Source organism: Scyliorhinus canicula, chromosome 17 (assembly GCF_902713615.1).
Source record: "Scyliorhinus canicula chromosome 17, sScyCan1.1, whole genome shotgun sequence".
Taxonomy (NCBI): Eukaryota; Metazoa; Chordata; class Chondrichthyes; order Carcharhiniformes; family Scyliorhinidae; genus Scyliorhinus; species Scyliorhinus canicula.
The window spans coordinates 16,954,331-16,975,212 of record NC_052162.1 but is presented as its reverse complement, the minus strand read 5'-3'; the positions used below and the strand labels follow the sequence as shown (position 1 = coordinate 16,975,212).

The 20,882-nt window shown below is 47.6% G+C and overlaps 1 protein-coding gene across 1 annotated transcript in view; it reads left to right on the top strand.

The window, feature by feature from the left end:
• LOC119951458 (mastermind-like protein 2) overlaps nucleotides 1–20,882 on the top strand; it is a 164,982-nt gene that overhangs the window by 53,426 nt on the left and 90,674 nt on the right. Inside the window, exon 2 of the mRNA XM_038774663.1 lies at nucleotides 18,322–19,743. Coding sequence (XP_038630591.1) covers nucleotides 18,322–19,743 — 1,422 coding nt within the window. The remainder of the gene's footprint in view (nucleotides 1–18,321; nucleotides 19,744–20,882) is intronic.

Sequence of the window (20,882 nt, the reverse complement as noted above, 5' to 3'; positions counted from 1 at the left end):
TTGATACATTTTATACGTAACGGGAGGTGCAGAAAAAGTGTGTTGTGGTAAACTTCAATTTTCTTTTCTCAAACTGACAAGATTTGGAGCACCCTGCAGGGCTCACAGCCAACTCAGAACCTAAATTACCACAGACATCAGACAGTGGTCGCACTTTCACCTTGAGTGTGAAGGTTGTGGGTTCAAGTCCCACTCGAGGGGTTGGAGCACATCATCTCGGCTGGCACTCCATTGAGGTACTAAGGGCATGCAGCATACTTCTTTTTTTAAATCTTTTTTTAAATAAATTTAGAGTACCCAATTATTTTTTCCAATTAAGGGGCAATTTAGAGTAGCCAATCCACCTAACCTGCACATCTTTGGGTTGTGGGGGCGAAACCCACGCAGACACGGGGAGAATGTGCAAACTCCTCACAGACAGTGACCCAGGGCCGGGATTCGAACCCAGGGTCCTCAGCGCCGTAGGCAGCAATGCTAACCACTGTGCCACCGTGCTGCCCTATGCAGCATACTTCTGAGGTACTGTGCCGATGTGATGTCAGATAGGAGGTCCCACATGTCCTCTCGGTGAATCTCCCTCGGCATTTAATGTCGCTCACATTGCAATTTGTGGGATCTTGCTGAGCACAGATTGGCTGTCAACATGACACGCAGAGAGGAGACTGGGGGGGGAAGTAGAAAGAGGTGTAGGGATTCCCGAGCTGAATTATCAGCCCGTTGAAACGTGTTATGAGTACTCCTTCTGGCGTCGGCCTCTGGTCCAGAATTTCTTTTGGTGGGGACACTATCTCAATGCCACAAGACCTCCAATGCTTTGAGTGAGAGCCTACAATACAACTTGACTTTACTCAGCTTTGGTTGCAGATCCGTGAGCACAGGGAATTGACTGAAAACTGGAGGCCCCCATCGGCTATTTGAGAGAGGAGATGCACATCCTGCCAGAATGTATGGCCTTCAGCCCAACTCCCAAAGAAATAAGGATGGGTCTCGAAACGTTCGCTGGCGAAATGCTGTTCGGCACGATTCAATACCAACAGTATTTGGGTGTTCCTTGGTGCACTGTCTGGAGATGTGCTTGATGGCATAAGTTAAGCTTCACGAGGGTGAGATGTGCATAAAGTAGTATTGCAACTCCAGCCTAGCAATGTGCTAGGCAAGAAAAAGCCTCTCTGACGCCCAATACGCAGTCAGGAGGCAAATCCGCCTTTTCTACTGGTGGGGGGGGGGGGGGAGAGCAGAAGTTTTTTATTTCTTCTTCTTTTCATAGTGCAGATCAATTGTAGCCATTTTAATTTATGAGACTGGCGGAGAGCAAACCGGGCTCTCTGGTATGTAAATGTGTTTATGAGGCTATTTGCATAGAGAATGCAGCAAGCAAAAAAAAACCTAATGAATTTTTAAATGGATTGCATAGCATGACACCATTCGCTGCTGTTCCACTACAGCACAGTTAACTAGGGACAAGAATTAAGGGTTCACAGCACAACACGGCAGACGCAGCGCCTTGCTGGATACTTAATGCATCGCCAGTATTAGTGGATTCAAACAAAGGCTGATTACAAAACAGCTTTAATTTAGAAAGAAAACTATTGGAAAACAAACTGCATGGAAGGGAAAAACAAATGTTATATGTGTCACTGGCTTTGAAATGGACTCCAATTACTTTTTTTTTGCTGTGGCACGTTTTTTTTTAGCACAGACTAATAATAGATTAATGACCTGCTTAGTGTTTGGGGATTTTGGGTGCATTATGATTTACTTCATGGTTCTCCTGTGAAACACCAGATGTTCCAAGAACTTTAGAAAGGATAATCTTTTCATAACGCACAGTTTGAAAGCCCTACTGCGATACCAGCCAGTCATTTCTGCTGGTACTGAGATGTATGGAACAATCTAGGCTAATGCTCCAATCCCACTGTAAAGAGTCCGTGGCAAACATTGCTATGGTTAGCAACTTTCTTTCATTACAAAGGCATATAAATCTCTCAACCACCCAGCAATCAGCATAAAATTATTTTACTAAAGAGCCTTGTTTAATTTCTTTGCTTATATTCAGGTAAAGAATATGTCACCACGACTGTACTTAACATAGAATATCTCCCGAGTTGACACTCTGGGCCAGGTTTTCATGCCGGAGGCGAGAATTGGGATATGGGACTAATCCCGCCATCAGGATCCCGTCTCCAACTGTCGGCAGGATCTTCTGGGCCTTGAGTAACCTGGAGGCGGGCTTGCCACCATTACTGGCTCACCCAAATATAGCTGAACCGTTGACCACTTTAAACACTCCGCCCTCCCCTCAACACTTCACACTCTCACCCCCCCCAACCACATCCACCTTTACCCACTCCACTTCATGCCTACGAGCCTGTTATGAAAGTTGAGTGCCATTCAATAGCCCATAAATATCCCTGAATAAATAGACTTCAAAACTGCTATCTTAAACTGATTTCTGGACTAATTTAGATAAAGAGCGGAAAATGATTAGACTTGGATACCCTATTCCATAGTGTGAAGCATACTCTATCTTCTAAGTCATCTGAAACCTTTCCCACATTCACAATGTTGATCTTTCACTTGACAGCTTGCCACTTGGCAAAAGTAAGATCTGGCAGATATGGGAGGTGGTGGCGTAATGGTATTGTCACTGGACTAGTAATTCAGTGACCCTGGGTAATGCTCTGGGGACCTGGGTTCGAATCCCACCACGGCATGTGGTGAAATTTTCAATTAAAAGTCTAATGATGACCATGAAACGATTGCTGATTATTGCAAAAACCCATTGTGTTCACTAATGTCTTTTTGGGAAGTAAATCAGCCATCCTTACCTGGTTTGGCCTACATGTTACTCCAGACCCACAGCAATGTGATTGACTCTTTACATGCCCTGCCAGTGACGCCTATATACCATCGATGAACGGAAAACAACATATTTAACCTGTCTGAACACCAATACAACTCGTGTTTCGACATTTAATGATGAACTGTAAAGGAGGCAAAACCATTTAGCTTATGTTTTAAACTCTTCCCACCTCCAATCCATGGTTCATGCCACGTACCTGCACTGCATGACTGCCAGAAATCAGACTTGTCTGTGTGGAGTCTGCACGTTCTCCCTGTGTCGGCATGGGTTTCCTCCGGGTGCTCCGGTTTCCTCCCTCAGTCCAAAGATGCTAAATTGCCCGTAGTGTAAGGTTAATGGGGGGATTGTTGGGTTACGGGTATACGGGTTACGTGGGTTTAAGTAGGGTGATCATTGCTCGGCACAACATCGAGGGCCGAAGGGCCTGTTCTGTGCTGTACTGTTCTATTCTATTCTATGTGCAGGTTAGGTGGATTGGCCATGCCGAATTGCCCTTCGGTTAGATGGGGTTGCAGGGTTATGGGGATAGGGTGGAGACAGAGGTAGGTTCTTTACTCAGAGAGCATTAAGGGTGTGGAATGCCCTGCCTGCAACAGTAGTGGACTCCCCATCATTAAGGGCATTTAAATGGCCATTGGATAAACATATGGATGATAAGGGAATAGTGTAGATGGGCTTTAGAGTGGTTTCACCGGTCGGTGCAACATCGAGGGCCGAAGGGCCTATACTGCGATGTTATGTTCTATGTTGTGATTGGGGAGGCAATTGAGTGAAGGAAGCTTTTACACGAGTTATATGCTGGCACATAGCGAGTCCTGATCTTAACCGGCTCCCTTATCCATCCATCTAACATAAAGCTCAGGTTTGAGATAACCAATCAATCTGTATATCTATCTCTGCTGAAACTGTGTGTTTATTTTATAATCTATATTCAGCTTTAAAATAAAGTAAAACACGCGCAGACAAGGCCCATGGTTTCCGAGGTTAAAACAAAATCATTTACGATACAGAAGGGGATGTGTCCGTGTTGGTCAATGACAAGTTATCCCAGACTAATCCCACATTCCTGCACTAAGTCTGCAGCCTGTAGGTCATGGCTCTTCAAGTTGTTATCCAGGTAATTTGCATGTGGTGAGAATTACTGCCTCTACCACCTTTTACAAGGTGACTTCCAGGTCCCTCCCACTTTCAGGATGAAAAATGATTTCCTCCTTTCCCATCTAATGCACCAATTAATTAAAATCTATGCTGCCTGATTTTTGAACCCTCTGCCAGGGTGCATAGGTCATGCCTATTCACTCTACCTAGGGCCTGCATAATTTTATCCACCACACGTAAGTCACTCCTTAATCCTCCTCTGTTCCATGGCAATGTTTGTCTTTCATTTACAGCTCAGCTCAGTATCCCCACATCTTCATTTTAACAAAACCTTGCCCAAATAAGTGGATCTGAGCTTTGATTTATCTCCGAGTTCACACTGCTAAGTTGCAAGAGCTATCGAACACACTACTCCGTACCTGCCGACAGCAACGGAACTATATTCAGATGAGTGTTTCTGTAACTGAAAGCAAATTGTGGCAACATGTGTGTCTCCTTTTGTCTCATCGAGTTCTTATTTGTGAGATCCAGGCCAGGCTTCTAACTTTCCATCACTGAATGGAGTACTGGAAGAAAGAAGTCTTGCTACAATTTTTTGATGAGACTACATCTGGAGTATTGTGCAATTTTCGTCATTGCATTTAAGGAAAGATGTACTTGTACTGGACGCAGTATAGCGAAGGTTCACTCACAGCGCCAGGGTCCCGGGTTCAATTCTGGTCTCGGGTGACTGACTGTGCGGAGTCTGCACTTTCCCCCCATGTTTGAGTGGGTTTCCTCCAGGTGCTCCGGTTTCCTCTCACAGTCCAAAGATGTGCAGGTTTGGTGGATTGGCCATGCTAAATTCCCCCTTAATGTCCAAAAAGGTTAGGTGGGGTTACGGGGATAGGGTGAAGGTGTGGGCTTAAGTAGGGTGCTCCTTCCAAGGGCAAGGTGCAGACTCGATGGGCCGAATGGCCTCCTTCTGCACTGTAAATTCTATGATTCTATGATGATTGGTTCCTGGGGTGAGGGGGCTGGCCTATGATAAGCGGCTGAGTAAATTGGGCTTGGAGTTTAGAAGAAGGCGAGGTAATCTTATTGAAACATTCAAGATTCTGAAGGGGCTTGAATATCGTGGACGCTGGCAGAGTGTATTGACTGGCTGGGAAATCTAGATCACAGGGGCATAGTCTGAGGATAAGGGGCTGATCACTTAGTGCCGTGTTGAGGAGAAATGTCTTCATTCAAAATATTGTGCATCCTTGGAATTCTCTACCCCAGAGGGCTGTGGATCCTCCAGAGTTGAATGCTGGGATAGACTCGTTTTTAGCTGTCCGGGAAATCCAGGGATATGGGAGCAGACAGGAAAGTGGAGTTGAAGCCCGTAGATCATCCATGATGGTGTTGAATGGTGGAACAGGCTCAATGGGCCTTGTGGTGTACTCCTGTTCCTATGTCTGATGTGTTTTAAGAAAGTGTTTGAGTTCTCCGTTGAGGGCCTTTTCTACTGAAACAGAAGTGGGGTTGGACTTGTTCTTCAAAACCTCTTCTTTCACGTTTTTTCAATCGAACAGTCTTGCAGTGGAATTGTTTACATTGTTCGCCACCTCCAGCCACCTAAAGCGGTCATGCTTTCCTCTTTTATGGCTGGTCTTCTGTAAAATATTCTGCCTTGTAGCATAGCAGGGAACTAAGGAAACTGGTGAATAAAATGTCAGCAGACATGTGGCCGGGGTCTGGACCATCCGAACTCTCCTGCGAATTTCTGGTTGTCGATCCAATTTTTAAATAATGGGACCTGTCTCGGAATCACAATGTCTCGTAATCCATTCTTTTATACATCTGATTACATTAACCTGAATAGTTTAATGTTACTGTGTACAGGGGCTGGTTTAGCATAGTGGGCAAAATAGCTGGCTTGGAATGCAGAACAAGGCCAGCAGCGCGGCTTCATTTCCCGTACCGGCCTCCCCGAACAGGCGCCGTAAATGTGGCGACTAGGGGCTTTTCACAGTAACTTCATTTGAAGCCTACTTGTGACAATAAGCGATTATTATATTACAGGAGGGTTGTGTACTCCCAGAAGCAGTACAGTATTATGGAAACCATTTGCTTTTTAATGGGAAAGTCTGTATTGGACCTGTTATCGTTTGTTTTATGACTGAGATTTAAACAGGAATCTAACTTTCCATTAACATCTGGTTTCTTCTTTTTTAATTAACGGTTACAGACGGTAAAAATGTTGCAATTTCTATTCCTGATGGATAAACTAACCTGACCAAAACCCGAAGGATATGGATAAAATGATGCTGTCATGCGATTGAATTTGTAACATTCATTTAAAAGAAAAGAAACCATGCCGTATACTGTAATTTTCAATCCACTAGCATAGCGGCTCCCAACCTTTCCCTTTATGCAGACCATAGATCGTCAACAAAAGCTTTAGCGAACCACAGCGGACGCAAGCCGGTTAAACATTATTTTTTACATGACCTACGGCTGACGGGAGTCAAACATATATATCAACGGGTATTAAAAACGCAGCTATTCTAATAGGTTATGATGCGCACTCTCAAATGCATTGCAGATTATATTACACGAGGATGTTTGTGAAGCAAATTACATTGTGAATAATAAGGTAACAGCAATTGTGATACATACAAGGTACACATAATTGTACTTTTTTCCCCACGGACCATTTGCAGTACTCTGGCGGACCACAGGTTGGGAAACGCTGTGTTAGTTGGTGCATTGTTACACATTCAACTGGAGAATATAGATCAGGGGATTAACCTACGGAGGTCACTGGGCCAACAGCTCAAACCTGTTGGAAGAAGTGAGTTCCATTACCTGGAGAAGCAGTTTGCATTAGCTTGGTTTAGTTGCTTCCATTTACAGTCAGAACTGTACAGAGTTGTCACTGTTTTCTATGTTTGCAGGAATTTTACTTGCCCTGCTTCACAATGTCTGCTTCAAGCTCCCAGCTATTTCTACAGCTTGTCTACTCCTCTCCTGAGTCCACACCCAGGCTCAACCAGCCAAGTGCAGTTAGCCTTGATTGTGAACAGGCTCACATAATCAAGCATAGAATAATTTGAACCATTAAACACTGCCACCAAGTTAGGAGGTCAGGAGTTCAAGCCCTCGTCTGGTCGTTGAGCAAGTGATCTATACTGACATTTCACCGCAGTACTGAAGGAATGTTGCGCTGCTGAAGGTGCTGTCTTTCGGGTGAAATAGACATTAGACCCCATGGCACAATCTGCAAAAGAGGGCGAGTGGAGTTTTGCTGGCATTTATCTCTCAACCACTTTCAGCAAAATAGACGAACATGTCGTTTATTTCATTGCTGTTTGTGGAAGTTATTGTCATGTTTGCTGACCCAACAAAGTGAATACACTTCAGAAGGCCATGATTGTCTTTTGAACATCTTCAAGAGGTCTGGTGATTGTCCCTATAAGGGCAACACAGCAGAGTAAGGGTCACATGGCCTGTGGGACCAATCGGGACTCGGAATGGGGAACCGCCCCAGGGTGAGAGAGGCTGCTAGGCAAAGAGACATTTTAGGACCCAGCGACAGCCCTGAAGCTGCTGTACAATTCTTATTAGTAAATACTTATTGTGTTCACTAATGAATTCTGAGAAAGTGCATCTTTGCGTCTGGTGTCGAGGATAAATTACCCTGACACTACCTCTGGCCCGACACCTGTTGACATTCTGTTTTAATCAAAGTCTTAAAAAGTACTCGCCAAAATACCTCACTTTTGGGCAAATAGAACCATTTGACCGTAACTGGCTTCCAGAGAAATCGGGAGAATCGAGCACCAGGGAAGAGGTAATGGGGTGTTGTGCGGATGGGAGGCAGAGACAGAGAGAGAGAGAGAGATCTGAAGAAAAATTGAAAGACAAGCTGGAAAGAAATGAGTAACTGCCAGTCAGCCACAAGTGGCTGACTGGGCGATACTTCCAGCTATCGCAGCAGTGGCACATGAGACATATGTTCCAGCATTGGAAAAACGTGCACATGTGGGATATATTTTTGTTCACACTTTAGGGGGAACACTTGTTTTTGTTTTGCAGCAAGGCCACGGAAAGGTTACATCTTTTGTAGCGGTGGCCCCTTTTCAAAAACAAAAAGAAAATAGTGTTGTTCTCATCTGTTGATCGAGAAATCTGTTGGTCTCCTTCCCACTGCGCAGAGTAAGTTTTTAAAGCTTTGGAAGCCTGCGGCCAGCCAATTTAGTCATCACTTAACCATCCACAATTTAAAAAAAAACACGGCTGGCAGAACTTCGAAGAAAATCCTTAAAATCAGAAGTATATGTGCAAGTGAAAAAAATGCTCCCAGTGGCTGTGAATATTCAGACATTGGGCCTTTCCAAACTGCGGCCAAAGAAAATATATTTCAAATGATTCCTTTTAAAGTAAGAACTAAGCTAGGTCAAATTAATTGAAAGATATTCATACAATATGGTTAATTTATAGAATTCAATTAAAGAAGTGAGGGACAAATTGAGTCAGATCTCGTCGGAAGGTTAAACGGAGAATGACCCTTTTTTTTCATTAAAACCGGCCAATTCCATGAAAGGGTTAAATAACAGTTCCGTGGGACTTCACAAAACTTAGCATGCTGTGCAGTCCTGGTGCGAATGGTGTAAGCACAGGTACAGCCAAGAATTTGTCTAGTTTAATTCTATTGCCAAATAATCAGAGTGCTTTTGCAGTTTGAGGAAAAAGGTGAGCAATTAGTTGCCACAGTAACTTGTGCAACAAATGAATGCGGACTATTTGGAAGCAAGAATTGCACATTGGATGAAACGCTTGTCTTTCTCCACCGACAACACTTCAGTTTGACCCTGCGCATGTAATATTTGTTACATAAATCTTATACATACGCAGCTTGGCTACCTCTCCTGAGTAACGTGCAATAAGTATCTTTAGGCTGCTTTTATTAAATGGTGCTGGAGTCCACCGATCAGCTGCTAGAATGTACATATCCCAGGAAGACACCTCGACGAGCCAGACTGTGCAATCCACACCAGCAGCCCAAACTGCGTTCCAGATAGCTGACTCGTAAAATGAGCAGCCCAGACAAGTTCAGCCACACTGACGGTGCGCTGTTTTGTGTATCATGCCTGCTTTCAATCTGGTCCTTGCTCAAAAAATGTTGAGAGATCATATTGTGACTGGATTCATGATGGGCTCTTATTGGTTTAGGCAGCTGTGGTTCAGTGGGTAGCTCTCTCATCTACTGAGTCAGGAAAGTGTGGATTCAAGTCCCGCCCCGGAGGCTTGTGAACAAAAGTGTCCCGGAACAGTACTGAGAGTCAGACACATCGGGCGGAATTGAATGCACTCTCTCATGGCGGGTTTGGCGGCAGACGGTACTGAGAGTCAGACACATCGGGCGGAATTGAATGCACTCTCTCATGGCGGGTTTGGTGGCAGACGGCATTTTATCAGCTGGGAGGGTGGCAGATGGAGACCCCACCACCTTCTTGCCTCCACCCCAATTAAGTCCAAGGCAGAAAGGCCCATGGACGGCCTTCCTGCCCCATCCACCTATTGAGGCCCTCAATTGGGCCCACTTCAGGGCCTCAAGCCGCCACTGATACTAACCCAGAGGCAGGTGGGTTAACAACAAGCCAACAAATGCATCCCACTTGTGGGCTTCCCAGGCTCCCTAATGACGTTCCCATTCAATAGAGCTGCCAGCCTCTGACTTCCGCACCCAGGATCCTTGATACTTAATTCGCGAAGCCTTCACTTCCAGAGGCGACACAGGGCTCCCTTTAGCGTAAGGCTCCTCCATCTCAGTTAAATACCGCCCATTGACTTTAGGATAAGAGCCCCCTCAGATGTACGTAAGAGATTCCCAAGCGCTAGTCCAGGAAGAGCAGGGGAGTTATTCCAGGCGTCTTGGCCAATATTTATCCCTAAATCATCATCACCATTCAACCTAACATGCCTGTCTGTGCCAGCTCCCGCCCGGAAATAGCTGTCCAATTTAGTTCCACGGCCTAGTGTTTCCCCATAACCCTGCACATCAGTCTTCTTCAAGTACCTGTCCTGAAGAGCTGACTTCCCAAGATAAAGCAGTAGAATACAAGAGATCAGGACCGCACCCCACCTTGAATGCTGCATCCGATCTGTACTCCGAAAACCAGGAGACAGAGATTAAGTTCTATAGGCTGAGTTCCGAAGACCCTTTTTTCTTAATGGTATGAGGAAGAACTGGAGAATAAGCTTTTAGTCAAGAAAGGGGGCAGCTGAGGGGAGACCTTTGGGAAGATTTTTCAGGAATGTAAAAAAAAAAATTAACCCACAACATTGTTTTACGTTGAACTATTTGGGTAGAAACTAGGAGTAGAATAGCCCAGAAGTTTAAAAACAATAAAATGGGGAAATAAGAATATTGGTCTGAACTGGTCTCATGTACTTTAAAATGGAACACCAGTAAAACAGGGAAATAAGAATACTGGTCTGAACTGTTTTCTTTCCCTCCTGGGAGGTGCAAACTAATAAATGATAATTTTAGGTAAATGTTCCAGATCACGCAATGAAATGAAGGCATAAACTCTTGAGTCATTTTGGGGTCTCTCTGGATGGATGACGAGGTAGGCTTTCCACGTCTAAATTATGGTGAGGGGTTTCCTCACAAGTGAGTTTTTTTCAATCTCAGCGGAGAGAAGAGGAAAAGGCATTTGGTGCTTTCCCACAGGGAGGAAGTGAAAATTAGTGGGTTCAGGCCCTGACTATTCTTGCGCAGCTGATCCGAGCATTTGATTGCAAAATGTTGTGTTGCGAGGCCTAAAATGGAGGCCTGCCCGTCAGTCAGCCTGATGCAAAGAGAGGGGAGTGTATATCATAGAATTTACAGTGCAGAAGGAGGCCAATCGGCCCATCGAGTCTGCACCAGCCCTTGGAAAGAGCACCCTACCCAAGGTCAACACCTCCACCCTATCCCCATAACCCAGTAACCCCACCCAACACTAAGGGCAATTTTGGACACTAAGGGCAATTTATCATGGCCAATCCACCTAACCTGCACATCTTTGGACTGTGGGAGGAAACCGGAGCACCCGGAGGAAACCCACGCAGACACGGGGAGAACGTGCAGACTCCGCACAGACAGTGACCCAAGCCGGGAACCGAACCTGGGACCCTGGAGCTGTGAAGCAATTGTGCTATCCACTATGCTACTATGTTGCCATATATGGTCAGGGGTGGGGCCAGGATGGCACAGTGTAAAGGAAAACCGCTGATTTCAATTAATTCTAGGAACAGAATTTGATATAATCTAAGTTAAAGCAAAATACTGCGGATGCTGGAAAATCGGAAATAAAAATTTAAATTGCTGGCGCACTTCTGACAGCATTGGTGGTGGGATAAACGAGTTAACGTTTTTGAGTCGAATATCACCCTTCTTCAAAACAGAGTATAACAATATAATCCATATTGGTTGGTTTACTATTTTTAAAATAGCAATATTACTTGTGCATAATCTATATTTATTGTAAATTCTATTTCTTTAAATAATGGTACCGATACACCTCATGAGAGAATTGAGAACAGTACAGCACAGAACAGGCCCTTCGGCCCTCGATGTTGTGCCGAGCAATGATCACCCTACTCAAACTCACGTATCCACCCTATACCCGTAACCCAACAACTCCCCCTTAACCTTACTTTTTTGGACACTACGGGCAATTTTAGCACGGCCAATCCACCTAACCCGCACATCTTTGGACTGTGGGAGGAAACCGGAGCACCCGGAGGAAACCCACGCACACACAGGGAGGACGTGCAGACTCCGCACAGACAGTGACCCAGCCGGGAACCGAACCTGGGACCCTGGAGCTGTGAAGCATTTATGCTAACCACCATGCTACCATGCTGCCCCAAAGGGCAAAATGAGGAATTGTTTTTTTTTCCTCTCCACCCTAATCCTATTTATGTGATGATGATGTTCATCAATGTAAGCACAAAATCTTTCCAGTCCTGAATCAACACATTTCCATAATGTACGGTGCACACTTCTGGCCTCCATATTACCAAGAGGATAGAAAGGCACTGGCGGAGGTTCACAATAGAGAACAGAGCGGTTACAACTATCAAGATCGACTGGTCAACCCGAGACTCTTTCTTCTAGGCTGAGGGATGACCTAGCAGAGATCTTTTAAGATAATGAGGAGGTTTGATAGGGTCGTTGTGAAGATGTTTCCACCAGCGAGCAAGTTCAAAACTAGAGAGCGTGGGGCTGGATTCTCTCATGCCGCTTGTCAATGGGATTTCCCGTTGGATCCACCCCAAGCCTCCGGGAAGCCCACAGGCGGGGGTGAGTTGCCAGCGCAAACAGCAAATCACAACAGCTGGACAATTCTGGCCCACATCAGGTAGTCACTAATAAATAAGAAATGAAGGAGAAACCTCTTTACCTGGAGGATGTTTATAATGTTGAACTCGCTGTCACAGGGAGTAATTGAGGCCAAAAATATAAATGCATTTAAGGAACGGTGAGTTTGATGAAGTAAGGTGGTAGGTGGGGATCACGCACAGCGTAAATAGACTCGTTGGGGGTGATAGAATAAGCAGCATAGAAAGAGTCCATGTAAGATTCCAGAGAGAGCCACCCAAATATATTGCAGAAAGCTGCAGGAGGGCCCAACGCTAGACGGTAGCATGGTGGTTAGCATCAATGCTTCACAGCTCCAGGGTCCCAGGTTCGATTCCCGGCTGGGTCACTGTCTGTGTGGAGTCTGCACGTCCTCCCCGTGTGTGCGTGGGTTTCCTCCGGGTGCTCCGGTTTCCTCCCACAGTCCAAAGATGTGCGGGTTAGGTGGATTGGCCATGCTAAATTGCCCGTAGTGTAAGGTTAATGGGGGGGATTGTTGGGTTACGGGTATACGGGTTACGTGGGTATAAGTAGGGTGATCATTGCTCGGCACAACATCGAGGGCTGAAGGGCCTGTTCTGTGCTGTACTGTTCTATGTTCTATGTTCTATAAACCACTGCAAAGCTGCAATTGCCCACTTTCAGAATCATTGCCCTTTCTCCACCTTGTCAGAAGGAAAATACGGTGGTATTTTCAAAACATTGCTTTGGCATTTAAGATCGTAGAAGATGACTTGAACTTGCAGTGTTGACAATATTTTAGCCTTCAGGATGGTTTTCAGTTGCAACAATACAAACCGGAATTGCGGTACAGTGCACTGTTGTGACAGGTTTGGGTTTAAACTGGATGTGAAAATTAAGTCTGGTATTCAAATCAGATGTTTACACAACAGAATTCAGCAGATGGGGATATCTGTAATCCTACCTGCCGGGTTCCTAATCTTTGCCAGATTATCTGTGTGTGTGTGGGGGGGGGGGGGGGGGGTTGGTTGGACAGAGGTGAGGTGCTTCTCAAAGTAGGGTTAACCAGGATTTTACTTGTAGGCTTCCTGGAGTTCCAGTTAAGAGTGTTAATAACAGAGCGAGCAACTGGTTTGGGTGCCTTGGGATGTTTCTCTATCTTCAACAGTAGAATCAAGCAGCACAGAACACGATCATTCAGCTTATTGTGTCAATACTGACTCTTTCAAATTGCTGTCCAATTAATCTCACTCCCCCTGCTCTTGCACTACAGCCCTGAAAAATTTTCCTTTTCAAAAATCTGTCCAATTTGCTTTGGAAAGTTACCATTGCCTCTGCTTCCCAACGCCCTCTTAGGAAGTGTACTGCACATCGTAACAACTCGTCCTGTTACTTTTTTTTTAAATTTAAGAGTATCCAATTCTTTTTTTTTACAATTACGGGGCAATTTAGCGTGGCCAATCCACCCTCCCTGCACATCTTTGTATTGTGGAGGCGACACCCGCGCAGACAAGGGGAGAATGTGCAAACTCCATACGGACAGTGACCCGGGGCCGGGATCGAACCTGGGTTCTCGATGCCGTGAGGCAGCAGTGCTAACCACTGCCCCACCGTGCAGCCCCAGCTTTTCTAAAAAAAAATCTCCTCGCTCCTCGATCATTGACAATGATCTTAAATCCGTGTTTCTCGCTACAGACCCTTCTGCCAATGGAAACAGTTTCTCCCCACCTCCTCTTTAAACACCTCAGTTCAAGGATTCTCCGTCTGGGAGACGCGGGATTCTCCGTGTTTTTGCTGGTAGCGGGAGTCTCTGCTCTCGCCGGCAGTGCATCCCCTGCCCGCAGGTGTGGTGCCAGCGTGGGTACGGCTTCAATGGAAATTCCCATTGACCAGCAGCGGGGGTAGAGAATCTTGCCAGCAGCTAACAGGATACCCAAATTCAGGATGGGCCCGGTCCAGGTTGACGGTGATGTATGTAGTCTCATGTCCGGGCACTTGGGACTTCAGTCACGGCGCAGATGCACCTGTGTCCGAACATTTGCAAGATCCCACACAAGATTCCCCCCCCCCGCCCCCGGAATGATCCAGAGGCATAAAACTCAGGGCGACCGTCACCGGGACAGAGAATGATCGCAAGGTGAGGATTTCCTTGACCCATCCAAAGCCACCAGGTTACATCATGACCTTGAGTTGTACTGCTGTGCCCCCCTCAACACCCCCCCCCCCCCCCCCCGCCTCCGTAACCCCTCACCTGGTCCCTTCAATATGTTGTTGTCCACACTACACCCCTTGTCCCCATCAATGAGTGTCAGCTGGCATGTGATGTGGTGATCCTCTACCCTCGCCACCCGTCCCGACAGGGGTACCGATGGCTATCACAACCCGTGTTAGCGACAGGCTCTGCGGCCCCTGTCCTGCTTCCCCGAGTGGGGACTACTGTGGGTCTCTTCACTGGGTGGTCCGTGCGTTATCCCACCAGCAGGGAGGCAACTGGTTGAGCAGTGGAGAAGATCAACTTGTGCCACAAATCGCCTCCATGCTTAGAGGGCAGGTTCTGCAGATGGGGGTGAGCGAGGTAAGTGTGCATTTGCTGGGACCTTAGCTGCAATGTGATGGGGGGGCCTAGGTATAACAGACAAGTTGTGACAGAGATCTAGTCAGGTTTCCTAGCTTCGGTGCTTGTATCCTTTGTCTGGGGTAAGCACTGCTGTATCCCGGCTCCCTGTGCTGTGGAACCGTGCTTCGAAGGAGTGCATTGGGGAGTGCCTGAGCCAGTGCCTGAGCTTGGACAGGCCTATTCCATTGATTAACCTGTTGGGGTCTGAGGGTTTCCAGAGGGACGGCCTGGGTGGGTTCCCACAGGACCAGGCTCTCTGAGCACATATAGGACACAGTGAGCAGTCACCAGTATGAATGGCCAGGAGCCTCTAAATCACACCAGAGGGATGGGTTTAGACCACATACTGCAGCAATGGTGGTCTGAGCCTGGCCACCTGGGTCCTGAGGGGGACACCCCGAGTGCCTGGACTTGGCAGCCCTGGGGTCTGGGCAGCCACTCCCCAGCAAGCCCAACAAGTTTAGAGAGTTTTCCTACCTTCCTTCTCGCCCTCAGCAGCCATGACACCCACGCCCCACTCGTAAACACTTGCACCAATTCGCACCCACGTACCTCCCGTCTGAGAGGGGTGAAGCATTGTGGAGAGGCGGGGCATACGGTGTCGAACCCGCTAATCACTTTCAAATCCATGCAAATGGTGGTTTTCCATGGGCCCGCCGGCGCAGGGCGTGAACCTCACTAACGCCGCCAGCGGAGGACCCGACCTTTGCAACGGTATCGGCGCTGGGCACACATTCTGGGGCTGGATTCTCCGAACCCCGACCCCGAAATCGCCATAGTCGGAGGCGGGCCGGTCGGAGGGCAGGGGAGGCCTCATGGGGGACAGGAGCCTTTATTGTGGTGGCGGTCCGGGTCTGGCGCGCTATCTGATCGGGGGCACTATTTGGCAGGCCCGGCTCTGCGGTCTGAGTCTGCCATGGAGCACGGCGCAGCTGCTGGAGGCCACTGCCGTGCGCATGCGCGGCCTCAGACCCGGGAGTGCGGGTGCCCATATCTGCAGCTCCAACTACTAGAAACTGGCCGGGTCCCTGCTAGCCCCCTGCAGGGTAAGAAGTCTTACAACACCAGGTTAAAGTCCGACATGTTTGTTTCAAACACGAGCTTTCGGAGCACTGCTCCTTCCTCAGGTCCCCTGCAGGGCTATGAATATGAGGCCATTTTCACACGCTTTTTCTTGGCGTGAAACGCCGCGGTTTTTATGACGGCGTGGGGGCATAGTCCCAAAAACAGAGAATCCAGCTCAGGATTTTTGCTTCATCCAGTTTTCTCCGCCCAATCGCGATTCTCGCTGCCAGCCCGCTATCTGAATAGAAATAGTAGTTGTTGGTTGCCTGTCCTCTTTTTGTGTTTCAAATTGAGGATAGTGGACCAGTTGAGGCAATGGGAAAAGGAATTGCTTTTTTTCTCCACATTGATGTGTCAGACTGTTTCTTTTTCATTCTGATATTCACCAATGTCAGAGGCAGCACAAGATATGGGAGAAGCATAGGACAGCCATGCAGATAGTAATCAGTCACAAACTTTGGGTATAAAATACTAACGCTTCGCACTGAACTCAACATTAAAGTTGCATGGTGTAAATCAGATTTCAGTGCTGATATGCCTCGGAGCAAGGTTTCCTCCTGTCAGTTAGACTTGCTCCAGCGACATGCTGAACGAATAATTTCAGACTGCCACTTCCCACCGACTGTTCAGTGATGGTATAAGTGAACGCTGGGATTGCTGGACGTAGCCGCGATTGTTTTTGTCAATATATGAGGTGGCAGCGGGTTACAGCATAGATGGGAGGCCGTTTGACCAGTTGTGTCCTTGCAGGATCTTTTGTTCGAGCACTCCCTGCTCTATCCTGTAACTGTCTCCGCTCCCAAGTGTTTATCTAGTCTCCCGTTTCAACGAACGGTTAGTTCCTGCCTCAGCAACAATATGGGGTCAAACATTCCTTGCTGCTGTGGGAAATTCTGTTTCTTGTTCCCCTTTCCCTTGTTATCCATTTGATGGGTTTGAAGTATTGACTTGGTTCTTTGCCAATAATTGACTTTGCGTTTGAGGTCATGTTAAGTATGACCCATTTTTAATAGCCATTGCTCGCTCTGTGTGCATCGTTTTTTTTTGCATGTTCTTGTCATCTGGCACAGATTGTCTAGTAATCTCATACTTTGTCCTCTAAAATCAAGGATTTCTGCTGTTTAGTTGAATTTGTTTACTGCATTGATAAACAGTGGGCCTTGTTGCAGAGGATGTTTAGTATGTTAGTAGATTGAGGCAACAAACATGAACTGATAAAGAATTTAACCTGTGAGAATGAGAAGGCCTAATGAATCCTTGTAGCAGATTACTCTGTCAGATTTTTGCTTCAGTACTGGAGATAAATAATGATGGATCATTCTGAATTTATTGTACTTTCCTGCCAGATGGGCCACATTTGGAATACTGGGTGGGATTCCGCTGTGGCCTGGCCCGTGATCGGGGCCCACTGATTGGTGGGCCGGCCTCTCCGGCTGGGGGCCTCCTTTTCTTCCACGCCGGCCCCTGTATCCCCACGCCATGGTGCTTTGGGGCTGGCGCGGAGGAGGGAGCCACTGCGCATGCGTGCGTTGGCGTCGGTGCCACTGCGCATGCGCGCGTTGGCATCGGTACCACTGCGCATGCGCGGACCCCGCGGTGCCCAGTTGACACCGGGATCAGCAGCTGGAGCGGCGTGGGTCGCTCCAGCGCCGTGCTGGCCCCCTGTAGGGGCCAGAATTGCTGATCCTGAGGCCGTGTTGACGCCGTCGGGAAACGCGACGGCGTTTACGACGGCGTCAACTCTTAGCCTCAGGATCGCAGAATCCCGCCCATTGTGTCCAATTCTGGTCACCACACTACCAGAAGGACGTGGAGGCTTTGGGGAGAGTACAGAAAAGGTTTAACAGGAAGTTGCCTGGTATGGAGGGTATTGGCTGTGAGGAGAGATTGAATAAACTGGGATTGTTCTCCCTGGAAAGACGGAGGCTGAGGGGACAACCTGATAGAAGTTTATAAAATTATGAGGGGTATAGATAGGGTGAATAGTTGGAGACTTTTTCCCAGGGTGGAAATGAAAATTACAAGGGGGCACAAGTTCAAGGTGAGGGTGAGTAAGTTCAGTGGTGATGTGCGGTGCAAGTTTTTTACTTGGGGTTTTTTACACAGAGGGGGGTGGTGGCCTGGAATGCCAAGTAAGGTGATACATTAGTGACCTTTAAGACTTATTTAGATAGACACATGAACAGACGGGGTATAGACAAATGCAGGCGGTTGGTCTAGATAGGACACGTGATCGGCGGAGGCTTGGCGGGCCGAAGGGCCTGTTTCTGTGCTGAATTGTTCTTTGTTCTGCTCTAAAGTTGACGCAATCTCACACCATCCCTTGTTTATTTGTTACAGCTCCAAGGATCAATAAAGAGAAAGCTGGAAAGCAACGGCTCACCCGCCAATCATGATAAAATCACCGAACTTTCTGATGGCTCGTTCTCCAGCGAGGTGAAAAGGATTTGCCTGGATGATGTCAGTCTTCCGATGAGTCAGGGCGACAATTCCAGTGTCCTTCGCCCAGATGTGCAAGCCTCCTCACTGCCAATCGGACATCGCAACCAGGCCCTGCAGACTCCTGCCTCCATGGGGCCATCTTTGGGGTGTGTTGCGCCAGGCGCCAGTGCCGGCCTCATGGGCAGCAACCAAGTGAATGGGAATGACATTAGCTCACAATTTGCTGTGCCATCCAACGCTGCGATGAAACCCACGGTGGGGGATGGACACAATATGTTCTCGTTTGACTCCAAAGGAGTCAACAATATGCAAACAATGGATCAGGACTTGGAGGATCTGTTGGAAGAATTGACAAATATGCCGAATGCACCCCTGAATGAACTTGACATTTTGACCAACAGGAGTGACCCTCTGAACCTGGGCCTTGTACAGACAAACCAGAGCAGCAGTCGGAAGCCATCTCCTCAAGCAGCTCCACATTTGGAGAGTGCCATACCAAACCGAGAATTTTCTCCCAATTACAATCCAGCACCAGGTGGATCTCCTCAGCCGAGGCCCCCCTCCACAGGCACATCGTATCCATTACCAGCTCCTCCCAATCCCATGCCATTGCCCATGTCTTCAGCACCTCAGAACCAAGCTCCGAACCAGGCCCAGCCGCCTTTGTTGCCGGGCACCAACGCCAACCGGGGTGGGCCCAACTGGCATGAGTTGTCGCATGCACAGCAGTTGAAGAAGATAGCAGCTAGCCAGCATCAGCGTTCTGTCTCTCAGCAGCCCCACCCCCAGCAGAGCCAGGCAGCCAACTGGCCGCCAGTTCCTTCCTCGGGACCTTCCCCACCTTACCGACCGGACAAACTTCCCAGTCCCTCCCTGCACCAGCAGCCGTTCAGCCCTCCGAGCGCCATGCTGGCCAACATTCCTCCCTCCAGCAGTGCCATGCAGAGTTACCTCTACAACAAGGCACCACCCAGCCAGACGAACCGTATCCCCATGATGGTGCAGCAGCAGCAGCAGCAGCAGCAAGCGGGTTTGAGCCAGGCTCCCGTCAATGAGAACTCCATGCCTTCAGAGCAGCTTTCGTTTAGCAACACAAAACCACTGTCACATTTTGACCCTGATCTATCCGCTCAGAAGATGTCTCAAGTGTCTGGCGCTCAGAGCCAGCCCTCAGTGGTGCATTACTTGCAGCAGCCAGCATCAGTAGTGCAGCCTCCACAGCCTGGGCCCACTCAGCAGCCAAACCCTCTGCAACTGCAATTTCGAAACAAGATACGAATGCACCAAATGAGAGTGCAGGGCAGCCTTCAACAGTCGCCGGTAAGATTATATTAAAAATGAATTGCTACATGTGAACTATTGTCATATTTGTACCTCTCTGAACCAAGCAAGCGCAAATAGTCCTCTGGAATTCTTGGCTTCTAAGATCCTCCATGAGAATGGCGGCCGCTATAAAATAAGATGCAAGAATTACGGGCCTTTGTTTCTAGTTAACCACAGCATGAAAATGCAATCCTCATTGAGAAGCGATTGAGGGATGGCAGAATGGGAAGTTGAGGCCACCATCCAGGCCATCAGCCATGATCTTACTGAATGGCAGAGCAGGCTCGAGGGGCCGACTGGCCTACTCCTAATTCATATGTTTGTTACGTATGAAAATAACGTATTTCATGAATGTACGTGCTAGTAAAACCGTGCTTCCTGCAGACTTTAGTTCTCTCAGGTGGCTGACGGGAATGTCTGGCTTGCCAGCCCTGTGAAGGGAAGAGGACATTCCTCCCGAACCCGTCGCCATCAGGTGTGAATATTGTCAGGGGCCATGCTTTTACCGCTTGCCAGCTGGATTTTGCATAGGAGAGACCAGTCAGCCAAGCAGTCCATGCCAGTATTTCTGCTCCGCTCAAGCCTTCTCCTTCTTTCCCCGTTTAAATCTAATCATCGCGACCCTCTACTCCCTTCTCCCTCTTGTGCTTGTCTAGCTTCCCCCTTGGTAAAGATGCAGATGCGGGGCTGGTTCAGCACACTGGGCTAAATCGCTGGCTTTGAAAGCAGACCAAGGCAGGCCAGCAGCACGGTTCAATTCCCGTACCAGCCTCCCTGAACAGGCGCCGGAATGTGGCGACTAGGGGCTTTTCACAGTAACTTCATTTGAAGCCTACTTGTGACCATAAGCGATTTTCATTTCATTTCATTTCATTTAAATGGAACATTCTGTTTCTCCTGGATGGATTAAAGGTAGGTTTCCTAGCGCTGGTGCATACTTTCATTTTAGTGAATTCTCTCTGTGCTAACTTTCATCGGCTCAAGTTTGCAATTCCTCCCTCTACCACACAAGGCCACATACCTCTATTAAGTTTCCTTTTTCCTGGGAACCAGGCCCATCCAGGGCATTGGTTTGTTCTGTATCACTTTGCTGTTTTAAAAAAAAAAATTCAAGTCCAAAGATGCGTGGGTTAGGT